At 36.1% G+C, this 14,693-nt stretch overlaps 3 protein-coding genes across 15 annotated transcripts in view; 2 read left to right on the top strand and 1 right to left on the bottom strand.

Annotated features, from left to right (window-relative positions):
* Nucleotides 1-6,616, top strand: part of LOC112556936 — a 24,466-nt gene extending 17,850 nt beyond the window's left edge. The window contains exons 4-5 of one of the 6 annotated variants that reach the window (XR_003097861.1): nucleotides 610-2,583; nucleotides 4,262-6,616. The gene's annotated coding sequence lies outside the window, so the exon portion shown is untranslated. Of the gene's footprint in view, nucleotides 1-609; nucleotides 3,087-4,261 lie in introns of those variants that run through there. The other 5 variants (XR_003097863.1, XR_003097864.1, XR_003097862.1 and 2 more) reach the window with 5 other exon arrangements.
* The window catches only part of LOC112556932 (zinc finger protein OZF-like), a 22,710-nt gene extending 8,017 nt beyond the window's left edge, over nucleotides 1-14,693 (bottom strand). Inside the window, exons 1-6 of one of the 6 annotated variants that reach the window (XM_025226419.1) lie at nucleotides 13,645-13,913; nucleotides 11,995-12,170; nucleotides 10,833-10,994; nucleotides 9,425-10,405; nucleotides 9,023-9,089; nucleotides 3,117-3,340 (exon numbers count right to left, since the gene is read on the bottom strand). In XM_025226419.1, the coding sequence (XP_025082204.1) occupies nucleotides 3,117-3,316 (200 nt within the window). In that variant the 5' untranslated portion in view covers nucleotides 3,317-3,340; nucleotides 9,023-9,089; nucleotides 9,425-10,405; ... (1 more) ...; nucleotides 11,995-12,170; nucleotides 13,645-13,913. Of the gene's footprint in view, nucleotides 1-3,116; nucleotides 3,341-9,022; nucleotides 9,090-9,424; nucleotides 10,995-11,994; nucleotides 12,171-13,644; nucleotides 13,914-14,482 lie in introns of those variants that run through there. The other 5 variants (XM_025226418.1, XM_025226413.1, XM_025226416.1 and 2 more) reach the window with 5 other exon arrangements.
* Nucleotides 13,984-14,693, top strand: part of LOC112556940 (galactoside 2-alpha-L-fucosyltransferase 2-like) — a 35,072-nt gene continuing 34,362 nt past the window's right edge. The window contains exon 1 of one of the 3 annotated variants that reach the window (XM_025226442.1): nucleotides 13,984-14,139. The gene's annotated coding sequence lies outside the window, so the exon portion shown is untranslated. The remainder of the gene's footprint in view (nucleotides 14,140-14,693) is intronic. The other 2 variants (XM_025226445.1, XM_025226444.1) reach the window with 2 other exon arrangements.

The following is a 14,693-nucleotide window of genomic DNA, read 5'->3' as shown; positions in this document are numbered from 1 at the left end:
CTGGAAAATGAACAATTATGACATTCTCAAATATCTAAGCATGAATATGATATTCTGATTCTCAGTATCAGATATGCTTTGTCTAGCATAATTATTAATTTTTTAAAATAATTAATGTACATAATTTTTGTGTAAAAAATATAATAGTCTGTACTACATGTGTAAGGTACAGCTAGAGTGCGTAGGCCATATATATATATGTGTGTGAAACTCTTAATACTGTTGACCACATTTGATATATAAAAAGTAAAAACTATATTGTCTTAATACAGATTAATATACATATATTGTCTGCATTTATGACTTACTGAATTAGTTTTATTTAAATTTTCATTACATTTTTAAATCTACACTTCATTTTAGATTTTCCACCTAGGCATGAAAGTTCTCCATCCAGAGGACAGATCTGTGTCCTGTAAAACAAAAACTGGCATGGAAGGGAAAATTTTGATGGAATAAAATGGTTCAGGTCTCGGAAACAGCAAATCATCACATCACAAATGTACCATAAGCTATTTTGCATATATATATATTGCATTTGTGTCCCTTGCAGGAGTGGGTGTTGCTGCAGTTGTAAACCATATACTGAACTTGCTCTTTCACTTTCAGACAAATGAAATCCATCTGTCTGACTGATGATCTTAACTATGGGTTATCTCTGGGGTAGGGCTTCCAGAGCATCCTGAAAAATCATTCTGGGGATTATTTTCAGGTTAGGTCTTACTTTGGGGCAAACACACTATTTAATGACTTTTCACTCTGGCTTACTTCACACTTTGGTCAGTTTATTCACGGCACCAATCTTCAGTCACTGTAAATTAACTTAAAAGATGATCTTCTTCTGGGGCCATGATTATGAAGCAGTGACAAGGCCAAAATATTAAGCAAACAATGAAGCTAGGTTATCCTTATGAAAAAGATGTGGTAAATCCACTGCGCCAGTGCAGCACATTCCGAAATAATAGAAATAACAGAAAAATAAAGCATATTTAGCAACAGACCTCCCCAAAGAGTTTATTAACAATGTGATTGTAGCAAAAGCAAGATTTATAACAGATGTCTCTAAAGAGAATATAGATTTCGGCACTTCAAGACAATGTTCATTTAAAATCATGTATTTCACTTCAAATTCAGGAAAAGAAACAAGTTTACTGATACAAGTATATGTGTGTGTGTTTCTGTTTCAGGTCATGTGTCAAAAGTGGGTGGGGTCTTCAAATTTGAGATTAAGCATGTTTCAGTGACTTAAATGACATCTTTTCATGACATATCTCAATTAAATTATTTAAGTTTATAATTAAATTGTGAATGACAAAACTTTCTGCATCTGCTCTGAGCACACACGTACAAGCATGCAAACACACAAAATATCTTCTGATCAGAGTAAAACACTGCTTAGGATTCAAGAGACATGCCAACAAATCTCTTGATGCAGACAATGTTTACTGAACTCGCGTAACCCTTTAATCTCCTACATAATCTTCCCTCTAGTGTGCTGGCGTGTCATCATGCCTGTAATTGCCCTTGCGGATTAATAATGTTGTATTGTATTGTAACATAACCCCTAATTAGAATAACACCACAAAAATAATGCCAATTCCTGTGATCACCCAGGGATTTTAAACTTTCATGGAAATGGGAAATTAATTAACTGCTTGGTAAAAACATGCACTTCAGGCCCCAAAAGTTCATATGCATTAAGCTCCATACAGACAAGTTTTTGTTGGTTGGTTGTTTTATGTGCAAGATTGTAAGTTAATGTGGTGCCAACTAATGAAGCCATATCAGCAATAGAAAGTGATGTTACTTGAAATGGTTATAAACGAAGAAACCCCATGATAACATCCTTAATAAAACTACCAAAACAAGGAACAATACTAAAAGTGTTCTTGCTCCTAATCACCCCCAGTGGAACACTAAAAGTATGAGTGACATGTAAAAAAGAGATGTCATGGCTTCAAAAGCCACCAATAAAACCAGAATCCAAAACCTAACAAGATATAAAAACCTTAAATCTTATAATATAGTCATATCCTTTGTAAAACCTAAAAAATAGTTGCTGACAGGATGGACCTAAATAAGAAAAAATAGCCTGCTTAAAAAAATTGCTGTTGAACATTTTGGAGACCAGGAAAAACTGTTTAAAAAGTACTATTGCAAAATCTCCTAACAAGAAGGACAACCTGGTGGGGGCTCACATTGTAAAAGGTACAACTGCATGGCATAGGTGTGTCCTAACCTTAGCCTAATAAGAACTACCTCCTCCCATTGCACAGGATAGCATGGAGGCAGGCAGTCAGAAAGAGATAGAGGAGTGGTGTGTAATTTCTTCTGACCCAGAGTGTCCCAGTAATACTGCTACAGGGACTGAACATAGGCCATGAAGATAGACTTACAATCAGATGACACCAGTGACTGCGATTGATCAGGAGACAGGCAAGTGGCCTTGGCAGCCTGAACCACTTGAAAATTGTCTGGAATACCAGTATGGCCAGGGGCCCCACTGAAAACAATGGCCATGCTGCAATGAAGAAGAGCCCTATGGACCATATGGAGTTAATGTGATACAGCCCTAAAATAAGGGTGAGTGTTTTTTAATATGTATCTAAACATTTCAATATTGGGTTAATTTTAAAATAGCAGTACTTTGGTAGTTACACTTCAAAAACTAGAAACACACCATATCATTTTTTTAAAAAAACTTAGCCCCCAGACATTTAAATGCAGATCTTTTCTTTACTCAACAATTTTAAACACTTAAAGCTTACTCGCAAAAGGAAAAAAAGTTAAAAGCTTTTAAAATTTTGTTTTGGGGACCATCTTGGATTCTTTCTATGGCAACTTATCATATGAGGTGTTTGAGTATTTTTAAAAAATTTCAGTCAAAGGTAAAACAAATGGATATAAAAAAAAACAGAGCTGTCATATAAATCCTTGATTTTCAATATCTGGGCCATTTCATATATCAAATCAAATCACATGATGTCCTCCTTAAAAACTGTATGGATCTCTTTGATATTATTTCTGATAAGCAGTGTTACTGAAATTAGATCAAAAACATTTGTTAATGATGTTTATATTTTAAAGTATAAAGACAAAAAAACAATGTTGCTCACTGCTGAATCAAGAAACTGATGACCTCTGCATCTGATCCTAGTTCCTGGGTGTTTCCAATATTCTGCAGCTGGGTGACAACATCGGAAGCTATTTTAATACAACCCATTGGAGGATGTCTGATAAGGCTTGCAGGTGTAATGCACTCTGTAGGTGAATGATCCTGCTCAGCCAATAATCTGTCTTGATGAACATCCTGCATTGTTTTCCTTGTTTTACCAGCGGTCTTGAAAAAAAAAATGTTAATAATTTTTTAACCCTTAAAAACCGCTATACAGTGCCATTTAAGTAAGATTTAAAAAAATAGAACTGAACAGTCTTCTTGAATTATAACAGAATTCACAAAAATTCATGTATCATGATCAGATACCTATTTCTTTTGGAAAGCTGCCTGGTGGAAAGGAAGTTTTCTAGTCCCAAGCAGGACTATGACCTGTTAATCTTTTGCTCTAGTCTACGGGACATCCTCAAGATGAGGAATAAATAGCAATGAAAGCAACTAGCCCCAGATGGAAACAACCCAAAAATGAAACTTGATCTTGACAGTTCTTGTTAGTCGAAAAACTTCATATTATTTTCCTCATTTCAGAAATTTTTATTCTAGCCCAGGCATTGCAGATAATGAATCTTCTGTAACTGCAAAGTTTGGAAGAAAAGAAAAATGGCAGGTGATCTGTTACTAAGGTCAGAGATCTGTTTCAACAGGATTGGTATCTCATAGTGTGTACCAACAGTCTGTTGAGAAGCCCTGTTCTCGTCTGCCATGCACCCAGCAGGCAACAGATACTTCTGGTGCATAGAGCAAGTCAAGACAAAGTGTCTCGACATCAACCAGATTTTGCAGATAAAGCTGAAGTTTTATAAATGAAAGAGTTTGGTAAACATTTAGACTGTACTTGGAAACATTCTCAAAAGGAGGAGGTTAATTTAATAAACCTTTAAGTGACATGAAGACAATAAACTGTAAAAATTTAATAGCAGCTATGAATGATTCATTGTATGGCAATGTTTTCCACAATACAAACATTCAATTATGATATTCAGAATTTAATATTCTGATAACTGTTTAAGATGAACAAATTGCTGTTTTTAGAGAACAATCATTTGTGTTGATTTTTTTTTTTCATTCAGTCCTTTCTGATTGCAGGATGATGAAGACGCTAATGAGGAAGATCAGATCATTGATTTCGACAATGATGTTGGTGGATAGATATCATGTGACACATATGTGAAAGCAACTGTAATAAAGTTAAATTTTGTAATATAATTATGCCCTCATTTGTTTGAATATTTTTATTATTTATTGTGTGATTGTATGATGTTTTTCTTCTAAAGTAGAACCATTTTTGATCCATCAATTTACATTTTTGTGAACGTTTGCATAAAGAGTGTTATACCAGGTTAAGGGACACAGACCTGTACAATCTGTTAATTTTTCTTAATAAAGGTGATTTTTTTTTAGCACCTTTCCCCAATATCAAGGCAGGCTCAAAGCACTTTACAAAAACACAATACAATAATATTAACTGCTACAGGCAGTCGTCAATTCTGGAACCAAAGTACGAGTTATCACCAGACAGACGAGAAAATCCATGGAGCAAGAAACACATGCTGAATCAGGAGTGTAGTTGACGTTCTGTACTTGCACAGATCCAAATATCCAGCAGAAAATGTAATAATAATCAGCGAGCTCATATAGCCTGGCTCACCATGTTTGACAAAGAAAAATACAAAGACGAAAACCCTGTGGCTCTTTTATTGCAGTTAACGGAAGATTTTGTCCTAGCTCTGCTGGATAAAATTTTCTATATAGACCAAAATGTTGATCTAGTACAGTGAAAAGTTGTAAAGGTATTGTTTTTCCATGACAAACACAGAAAAGATATCTTTCAGATAAGCATTGATTTGGTAGATAAGTCTGCGAAAAACTGATTAATGATAACTGCATACCTTCAGAGATGCATGAAGCTTGCAGGACTATTGACAAGTTTGTACTTTAATTATATTTATTTTTACATTTTAGGGAAAATGTACTTTTACTGTTAAAGTGTATGCAGGTAAAATGGGGTGTGGGGGATAATTTATTTTTTGCCAGTTCTATTTCAGGTTTTAAAAAAGTGACTCACATTAGTGTATAAGCAATAATAAACATTTGATGTGTACTGCACATATTAATGCTCATGAAGGAGCATGATCTTAGCACTTAAGATAAGCAGAAGACATAAACAGAAGGAAAAATAACTATGCAGACAATAAAAGGCACAAAGAGGAACCAGGGAACAAACAGGATGGTGAGGATCATAAATCTGCAAAGGAAGAGAGGAGGCAGGCTATGTTATTTGGTATAAAGAATAATGCTTGTGGAATAGATGTGCTTAAGTTTTTTTTGTTTTAAGTGTGATATTATACACACCATTTTCAGTTTAATGGGTATCTTCTGTATATTTTCTTAGGAGTAGAACTTGTATCTCAGAAGAAGTTCCCAGAAAGATGTCTTAAACTGCCTAGAACCTGCTTTAAGAACATCAGCAAAGAAAAACTTAGTTTTCCTCATACCTAAAGCATCCAGTAAAGACCTCCATTTTTTCCTGTCAAAGTCAGTTTAGCCATGCGCTTCCAGGACAGTTTCTGCTCCTTTAGTTCTCTCTATACTTTCACCATGTTTCTTTTGGCCGACCAGTCTTCCTCTTGCTGTCCAATGAAGGGCTATTTTGGGTGGTACTTCTGGTTTCCTTCTGCACACATGCCCTAGCCCAGCGGTTCTCAACCTTTTACTTGTGACGCCCCCCTGACAAACAAAGGTATGTCCAGGCGCCCCCCTTAGCCAGCAGTGTAAGCTAATTTCACTAATACCGGTATAAGAAACTTTTAAAAAATGACCACCTTCGCAACAGCGCCCCACAGGTTGGGAACCGCTGCCCTAGCCGTTTCCATCTTCTTTAAGGATTATGGTCATATTATGTCATATTTGTGCAGCTGGCCTGTAAGGATTTTCTTCATTAGTAATTGTGTTAGGCCAGAGTATCTTAAAGATTTTCCTCAGGCATTTGGTTTGAAAGGTCTCTCGTTTCTGCCTGATTTTTGCTCTATCTTTCAGTCCTCACTTCCATAGAGTAAGACCAAAAGAACATTGTTTCTGAAGATTCTTAATTTTGTATTCCTCCATAAAGCTTTGGACTTTCAAATTTCTGTTAACATGGAAAAGGTTTCATTTTCTTTAATGAGTCTATTTTTCACATCTTTTTCAATATCTCCATCTGTTGTTACTAGAGTGCCAAGGTATGTAAATTCTTGGACTTCTTTGTTATCAATTATGATGGGTTTTGTTGATTTGGCATTCTAGTTTCTTTTGTTTTACCTGTGTTTACTTTAAGTCCTATTTTTGATGCTGTTTTGGTCAGATTATTGATATTTTCCTGTGTATCTTTGTGTTGGCTGAATAATGTAACAATGTCATCAGCATAATCTAAAACTTCCAGTAAAGATGACAGTATCCAACAGATTCCTCTTGTCTTGTCTTCTGTTGTATCATGGGGGGGGGGGGGGGGGAAATCGGTGTTTTACGCCAAGCCAGCACGGCAGGCAGCCAGCCCTCTAAACAGATCTCACTTGCAGAGAAAGAACAGCATGCCTGAGATGAGAGCTGAACCCAGGACAGCCAGCCTTCAGTGTATTGGTGTAAGGCATTAACCTGTTACGCCACCGTTGTATCATAAGCCTGTATAATACTGTATAATAATGTTTAATAATTATTCTGTACAATAATGGTTATGCCTCTGTTGTATCATAAGCCAGTATGATAGGAGCAATGACAAAATGCATCTCTGTATGACACCATAGCTAATGCTGCAGTTGTCCATTAGTTTGTGGCTGCTACAAACCACCTGGCTGTGAAAGTCTAAATATAGTCCATTTATTACATTTTCTATTTTCTGTGGTATTCCATAGTGACACATGATTTTCCATACTGACTCATGACATATGCTGTCAAATGCTTTCTCAAAGTTTACGAACACAGCATACAGTGCTGTTCCATTCTGTGTTTTGTTCTATAACCTGCCCTAAGATGAAGATTTGATCCCTGATCACCTAACCCTTAACTTCCTTTTCGTAAGCCTGCTTGTTCTTGCCTGACGGTGTCATAAAAAATGGTGGCGAGCCTTTTCAAAAATGATTCTACTGAAGATTTTGCTTGTTTGTGGTGACAGAGTTATGCCTTGCCAGTTGTTGCTGTCTTCTAAGTCATTTTTGTTTGAAGATTATGCCTTTTGGTTTTCGTTGATAATGTGTTTCTTCAGTATCCCATATTTTCTGGAACAGTAGCTTTGGTATTACTTCTGCTTCCAACTTGTCAGAGCAAATCCTATTATGCCCTGGTGTTTTGGCCTTTTTTATTGTTGGATAGCTTTCTTTACATCAGTCATGTTGATGGAGCCCAGATTAGTGTCCAGATCTTCTTCACTTTCTGGGATATGGGCTAGGACTGGAGGGCGTGGTCGGTTGAGCAGCTGCTCGAAGTGCTCATATCATCTACTTTCTTCAGTGACGATGTTCTCATCTTGCATTTTTAAAGTTAGGTCTTGACTGCCACTTCTGCTTCCTTTTAGTCATTTTTGCGATCTTGTAAACCACATTCATGTCTTGTCTTCCTGCAGTTTCTCATGCTCTTATAGTTAGGTTTTCTACAAATTTTTGTCTCTATTAGCACTCCTCTTCACTTTCTTGTCTTTCTAGGAATATTCTTTCACCAGCTTCTCTTTTCGTTGTGGAGACTTTCTGCAGAGCAACTGGTGTTTTATCTCTTTCCTTTGCTCTATTCTTTCATTTTTCAAGGGAGATCCAGCTCTCTTTTACTGTTTTTCTATGTTCTCCTTGGCCGCTTCTGTTATTGCTTGGTTTAAGTTGGCGATTGTCATTTGAGTGTCATCTGTTAGAACATGGAACTTCTTTTCTGAGCGTTAGAGCAAGTTTGCCGGTGAGAAACTTATGGTCACTACCTATGTCTGTCACCTTTTTGACTCGGACATCTTGAAGTGTATGCTTCCATTTGCCATTAATGACAATGTGGTCTGACCCTCTGTCCAACCATCAGGTGATTTCCAAGTCACTTTGTGAATCTTCTTATATTGAAAAAATGTTCCTCTTGTGACTTTAGTCCCAAGCATAACTCCAGTTACCTGGTCTGCCTCTCCACCGTGACCGTTTGATAGGCTGTCTCTAGTTTCAGTTTCCATAACTATATGTTTTTACTGGAATGAATTGTTAGTCCATTGCCCAACCCCATGTAACCTGGAGGACCGGTGGACCACTCCTAATCTAATCTCTACCCTTTGATCTGACAAGGTGACCCTGCCAGGAACTAGTGTTCCCATCAGTATAGTTCTAAGGGTCATCAAGACAAACAAGCTCCCTGACCAGGGCAAGGAGGTGGTCCAACAGAGGGAGCAAGGAAAAAGCATGGACAAAATTCTAGACTGCAATGACAGATGAAGAATACCTCAGGTCAATTGATGAGATGGTCACTGCTGTTGTTTCATCATAGCTTTGTTATGAAGCCTTTAATATCGTGATAAGCACTGGTTTTGACAAATTTAGCTAATCAAGAATCCCATACACAGGAAAAGGGGAGCTATCCCTTAAAGATGCTGAAAAAGACATTACTTATTACATGTGCAAAAAGGCAAGCAGAAGGCTTACAGACTCAAGGACTAAGAGGAAAGACAGATCTTAGACACATTGGAATCACTTTCAGCTGATGGTGATCCTGAAAGCACTTTCACATCTTCATTAGACAGAGGAGGATTTGTGAAATTACATCTAAATATAGAACTTGTTTGTAGATCTTGAAATGACCTTTAGATGCATGTTTAGTGGATTTTCTTAAGCAACAATGTCTTTTGAGACTTACTTGAAGGAATGTTCTACTTCACATTCAGTTTCAAAAACATCTTGTGATCATCTGTACTCAGCGGGCACTTAAAAAAGAAAAAAAAAAATATGAGAAAATTCTTAAGCACATGATATTTATTTCAAGATCAGAGCACACCACAAGTGCAAGACATTTATGGACAACTTTTATCAGCATTTCCAAAAGGAAAAAAATCAAAAGGGTACTAGGGGAAATGACTAAAACAAGAACACAAAAAAGTAACCCTGCAGCACCAATTGGGAATGAACATGCTGCATGTTAAAAATAAGGCAAGCTGAAATCCTGCATAAACTGAAGCTCATCATATTACTACAAATATGGACAAATGATCACATTCAGGCAGCTGCGATTATACTGCCCACATTTTCAATGAAGAGTTACCTTATTTGGAAGTAAGAGCTTTCCTCTTGGCTCTGTGTATCTTCTATTTTTATAGCTGTCATACTTGGTCACAGACGCTGGCGTGTGCAATCAACACTCATGCAATCGCAGGGTAATTAGTGCATTCTTCTTATTATAAAAAAGACAACTAAATCTGACTCCTGCACGACATGTCTTAATTTAAATGAAGAAAAAATGTGGAAAACTTGATATGTAAAATTATACACAATTCAAAAGGTAAAAAAAAAGTCTGTACACATCCCCAAAAAGGTTATTCATTATATCTAACAATTTCAATTTTACATGCAGTCTTAAAAGAAAAGTTTCTTTTTCTCTGTTTGATAGTTGGACAGAAGAATACTAGGATTTTTAGTTTGGTACAAAGTTACTTGAAACACTGCTCACACTTGAGAGGGTTTTAAAGAAACTCTTAATTGCTGTCACTTGGGACTGACGTTCCTAAAATCTACAAAAATATGTTTATTCTCCACAGTATTTGAAACGATTGATAACACCTCTAGGGGACAGATGTTGTACAATGCACTGTCTCTTGGGGTGCCACCTCTTGGGAACAAGTGACCACACCCTCTTATTCCTGTCTTGCCACCTCTTGAGTTAGCAATTTTCTCCTTCTGAGGTAAGTGGCTCCTAGTAGTTTACTAGTGCCAAATCTTTGTAGGGTCATTCCTAGAGCCAGTTGCTCCTAGGGTCATTCTTAAAACCAAATACTGCATGGCACTGGCCAGGCCTGAATACTGAGCCTATTGACAGTTTATAAAAAGAAATAACTTACACGAATCTATATAAAGAATATAAGAAAAATTCAACTTGTACATAAATCCAAAGTACAAAAGAAATGTGAATTCTGGACCTTGGAAAACACAGCCTCAACTCCCCCACACGCAGTGTCTGGGAACTTGCCATGTCTTCCATGAGAAGTGAAGCAATGGCTAGTGACGGTTATGTTGTCTTTCCCCCTTTCTAGAATTTTCAAAGGAAAAAAAAACACATTCATGATTGTTGAGGTTCGAAGAGGTCTACAAGGATAAAGTAAGAGGATGATTATGAATATTGAATATAGGATTGTACCGCTCATGGAATTATTAAATTTCACAACATACTGACACGGATCACACATTTGTCTATTGTCTGTCAATAACATGTAGCCTTTGTATCTAACTGTGGATTTATGTCTAGTTTCTTGCATGTAACATGCCTAAAGTACAGGTGGCTTTGGTTATCTCTCAGTAAGGTAGGAAATTCACTGGTCACACCCTTCACACACATATTTGCAGCTCAGGTTTGTGAGAAAGGTGTTCAACTTTAAATTTTCAATGTTCGCTGCCCCACTTGGTGTTGAAAAACCACACACTTTAAATGTGGGCTCAAAATCTGCCTTTATGCTCACTCTGAACTTTAGCATGCTATTTTCAACAACGACCACCACAATCTCTCGCTCATTGTTGCTGATTTGGATCCATGGGATAGGCAGTTGTTTAGCTGCTCTTTGCACTTTATCAACAGTGTAATTTGTCACTGTCTTTGGAAGCTGCAGAAATGGTTTATCCATCTGAAAGAAAAGGGAAGATTTTCAAAATACATATAAGAACTAAGAGCATACTTCTTAGGAGTGTGAGTATGCGATATAAAAATTTTGCATTAAGATTATTTTATATATCTATAAAACTACAGAAAAATATAAAAATGACTTGCAAATGACTGCTATGATTACCCATCTTTTGTAAAAACAATTAATTATTATTACAAAAGAGATATTTTTCAACATACAACTGAATAGCGTAAATCTATAATAGTTGCCCAGTATACAGGCACATCTTGAAAAACATTACTTAAACAACAGCTGCTTGACATTCAATGAACACAGACCATACTTACAAATTATTATTAATAGCATATTCAAGCTTACTTGTCCAGCCTACTTCCCGATTACCCCAGAAAAATTTATAGGGTTGGCTGAGAGCAGAGACACCTAAAACACATTATTTCTTCCTATTCTCCATCCTCACACCTAAAAATTCTCATGCTAAATTCAGACTTCTACTGACTGGAGGTTTCCTAGGTTGAGACTAGGTATTAATGAACATATTCCACTAGCTGAACACAAAGAAAATAATCAAAATAGCAAGTAACATTTTGAAAGACATAATATTTGTCGGTCCTGAAATAAGGAAAACCTTATGGGTGAAGTGAAATTTATCAGTAATTCAGCGAAAATCAGGAAAAAAAGTTTGCCAAGTCACAATGTGACACATCATATGCATTCATATACATTTAAAATGAAACTGACCCATTATTCAAAAAACATACAGCTCAAACTAATGCATCTTGCCAACAGTAGTAGTATAGCCAGGCTTAAGTAGCTAAGGCCTTATGTCTGATCATTGTTGGCACCAAAACATTTTGTCAGATAATTTTACATATGGCAGCCAAAACAGTAACAAAACAGCCACTATCACACTGCCTACAGTCTGGATAATAGGCATTTGTTTCAGCAATTACTATGAGAATAATACGTTCAACAACAACAAAAATATAAAATACATACATACCTGATGTCACAATGCATTCTGGGGTAAGATGATATAGGAGTACATAGGGGCCCTTTCAACGTTAAAACTGCTGTCACAATATCCAGAGAGTTGATTAGACTGTGCTCCCATTCAGAATTTGGATTCTTTTGATGCCAAATGGGAAAACAAAATGAAGTGACTCAGCTCCTTCCTTTCTATATACAGCACAATTAGTATCAGGCATGATTTTTTTTTTTCTTAGGCACTCCTATTACAAAAAAGCAACAAGCTGTTATAATATTGCTAGTCACACTAAAAATACCATGAATGGAGGAAGGCCAGGGAATGAGCAGCCAGCGCTCGAAGCTGTGAACGGAAGTTCGCTGTGCATGTTGGTGATCCAATATGCACAATGCTTCTTTGGCATGAGGAACAAAAGATACCAAGTCTTTCTATACAGATCTCTGCTAAAGAGGAGTGTTGTGCTAGCTGGTGAGTTTGCTAATATTTTCATCTTAACTTTACGGTGAATAAACTTATTTTTTATTGCATTTTCCAGCAGTGTTTTGTGTCCAGGATATATAAAAAAAAGTACTACTTCTTTTTTTTACTGCTGCATACATTGGCAATCACTTAGACATTTATACACACAATATATCTTTAGTATACTTTTATTTTACACTATGATATATCTTTATTATACTTTTATTTTATACTATGCTATATCTTTATTATACTTTTATTTTATACTATGATATATTCAATACGCTGATTTGCTAACCAGACACAAAAATACATGTAAATGCATGTTATTAACAATATCAATGCATGCTGACTGAAGAACTCAAGTCAAATCAAATTAAGATTTGTCCTATTTTCTCAAGAAGGATAAGCTTTCCATATCAATATACATTGAAATATTGAAGTCAATTAAATGAAGTAAGATTTATACTATTTCATCTTGAAAACACAATGAAACATTAAGAAACATATTCTTATCATCAGATTTATGCTGAAAGGTTGTGAAAATTTTCATTTATCTATTTTTAATACTGAAAAAAAGGCAAATGAAGTACCCTTAAATCCATGAGTAGATGTGCATTATCATACGTGTAAACCACTATTTCTCACACATATAAATATGTATGGCTGAACAAACTGGCCTCTATATAACCTTTTCAGACCAGCTGCTGAAAAACTTAAATTTATGAACATCTGGTTTCTTGGGATTGTTTTCAATCATTGCTTTAATACAAATGTGTGTGTGTGTGTTCCTTGTAATCAATGTGTATTACTGTATTTAGGTTAGTGGTATATACAATAGAAAAAAAATTTTCAAATTTGTTTTTAAAATATCTTACAATTTGTACATTCATGTAGGGATATATGCTCTGTGCTTTTTACTTCTAACCCACCCAATTTGTTATATGCATTTACACATCTACTTTAATGAACCTAAGTATTTCACATCATCCTAGGAGTGCTCACAAAAATACTAAGCACATGCTGGCATATTACAGGCCTCTAAAAACAATATGATTTTGAAATGACAATGTAAACAATTATTTGCAACCTTATATGCGATCCAATTAATCGCAGTAACTGAAAGATCGTATTGAAACTCTAAGTCTAAGGTAAATGGAGTTCACAATGAATTTATATATACATGTATTTTTTAACTCAACTTACGTCTTCATGGTATGCTTGCTTTTGGTCATCAGTAAACTGCGGGGAGGTGGGGAAGGGCAACAACGAGATATTTACCATGCACTACATACTCCAATATTTATCCATATGTCGTTTTTCACACGCTCATATGACACTTGTTTCCAGAGGTTACTTAGTACTTTGCCATCATTTTGTCTTACTAAATGGCTCGGTTGAAAACGCGAATGGTCCACCTTAACTGCTTCTCAATATTCACTCGGTAACCCACATAAGTATATATAGCCAAAGAAGAAAAGCTATTTTAAAAATATTTAGTTTCGTACAAGGATCAGCTCTGTGTATCACAGAGCGGATTAGACAGAGGCAGCTACACGTGCCTGAGAAACGTTTCGCACATCTTTTAACGGTCCAGTATGAAAAAACACACAAACTGATAGGGTTAGTACGGTACACATGGCTGCCCTCCGTACGAAAAAGAGAAGCGAAAAATGAGGAAGACAGTAATGCCCTCGAAAGGTTAGTGGAATACATTCAAAGAGATCTTTAAGAAAAATTGTAAAAAAAATATTCAAAACAAAACTCGGCGAAATGTGAAGAACAAGTAGAAATCTTGGCTCGAGGGCAAGGAGTATTATTAGTACTACTTGTCGCGTGTGGCGACGAATCCAGCCGCTCTCAGTGCCGAACAAACGACAAGCACACGAGATAACGCAACAAATATATATATTTAATGAAAATAAAATATTTAAAAAAACCAACCCCGCCCTAAAAACAAACAAACAAAAAAACAAAACAAAACAAACAAAAGCATAACAGATGCCTCACAGATGCCTCACAGATGGGTGTTAACTAAACTTACCCACAATTCAAGACAGTTCTGTTCTTGCAACAGAATTACATTTAATAAGTCCCCGTTTCCGCAACGGAACTATTCACAACTAACACGTCCCCGTTTCTACAACGGAAGATTCAAAACTAACACGTACGTCCCCGCTTCTACAACGGAAGTATCCACCGCAGCCCAACGTTCCTCTCTCTCTCTGTATATCTTTTTTTCCCTATTTTTCATT

Source organism: Pomacea canaliculata, linkage group LG2 (assembly GCF_003073045.1).
Source record: "Pomacea canaliculata isolate SZHN2017 linkage group LG2, ASM307304v1, whole genome shotgun sequence".
NCBI lineage: Eukaryota > Metazoa > Mollusca > Gastropoda > Architaenioglossa > Ampullariidae > Pomacea > Pomacea canaliculata.
Note: the sequence above shows the minus strand (reverse complement) of the source record. Positions and strands in the feature narration are given on the sequence as shown.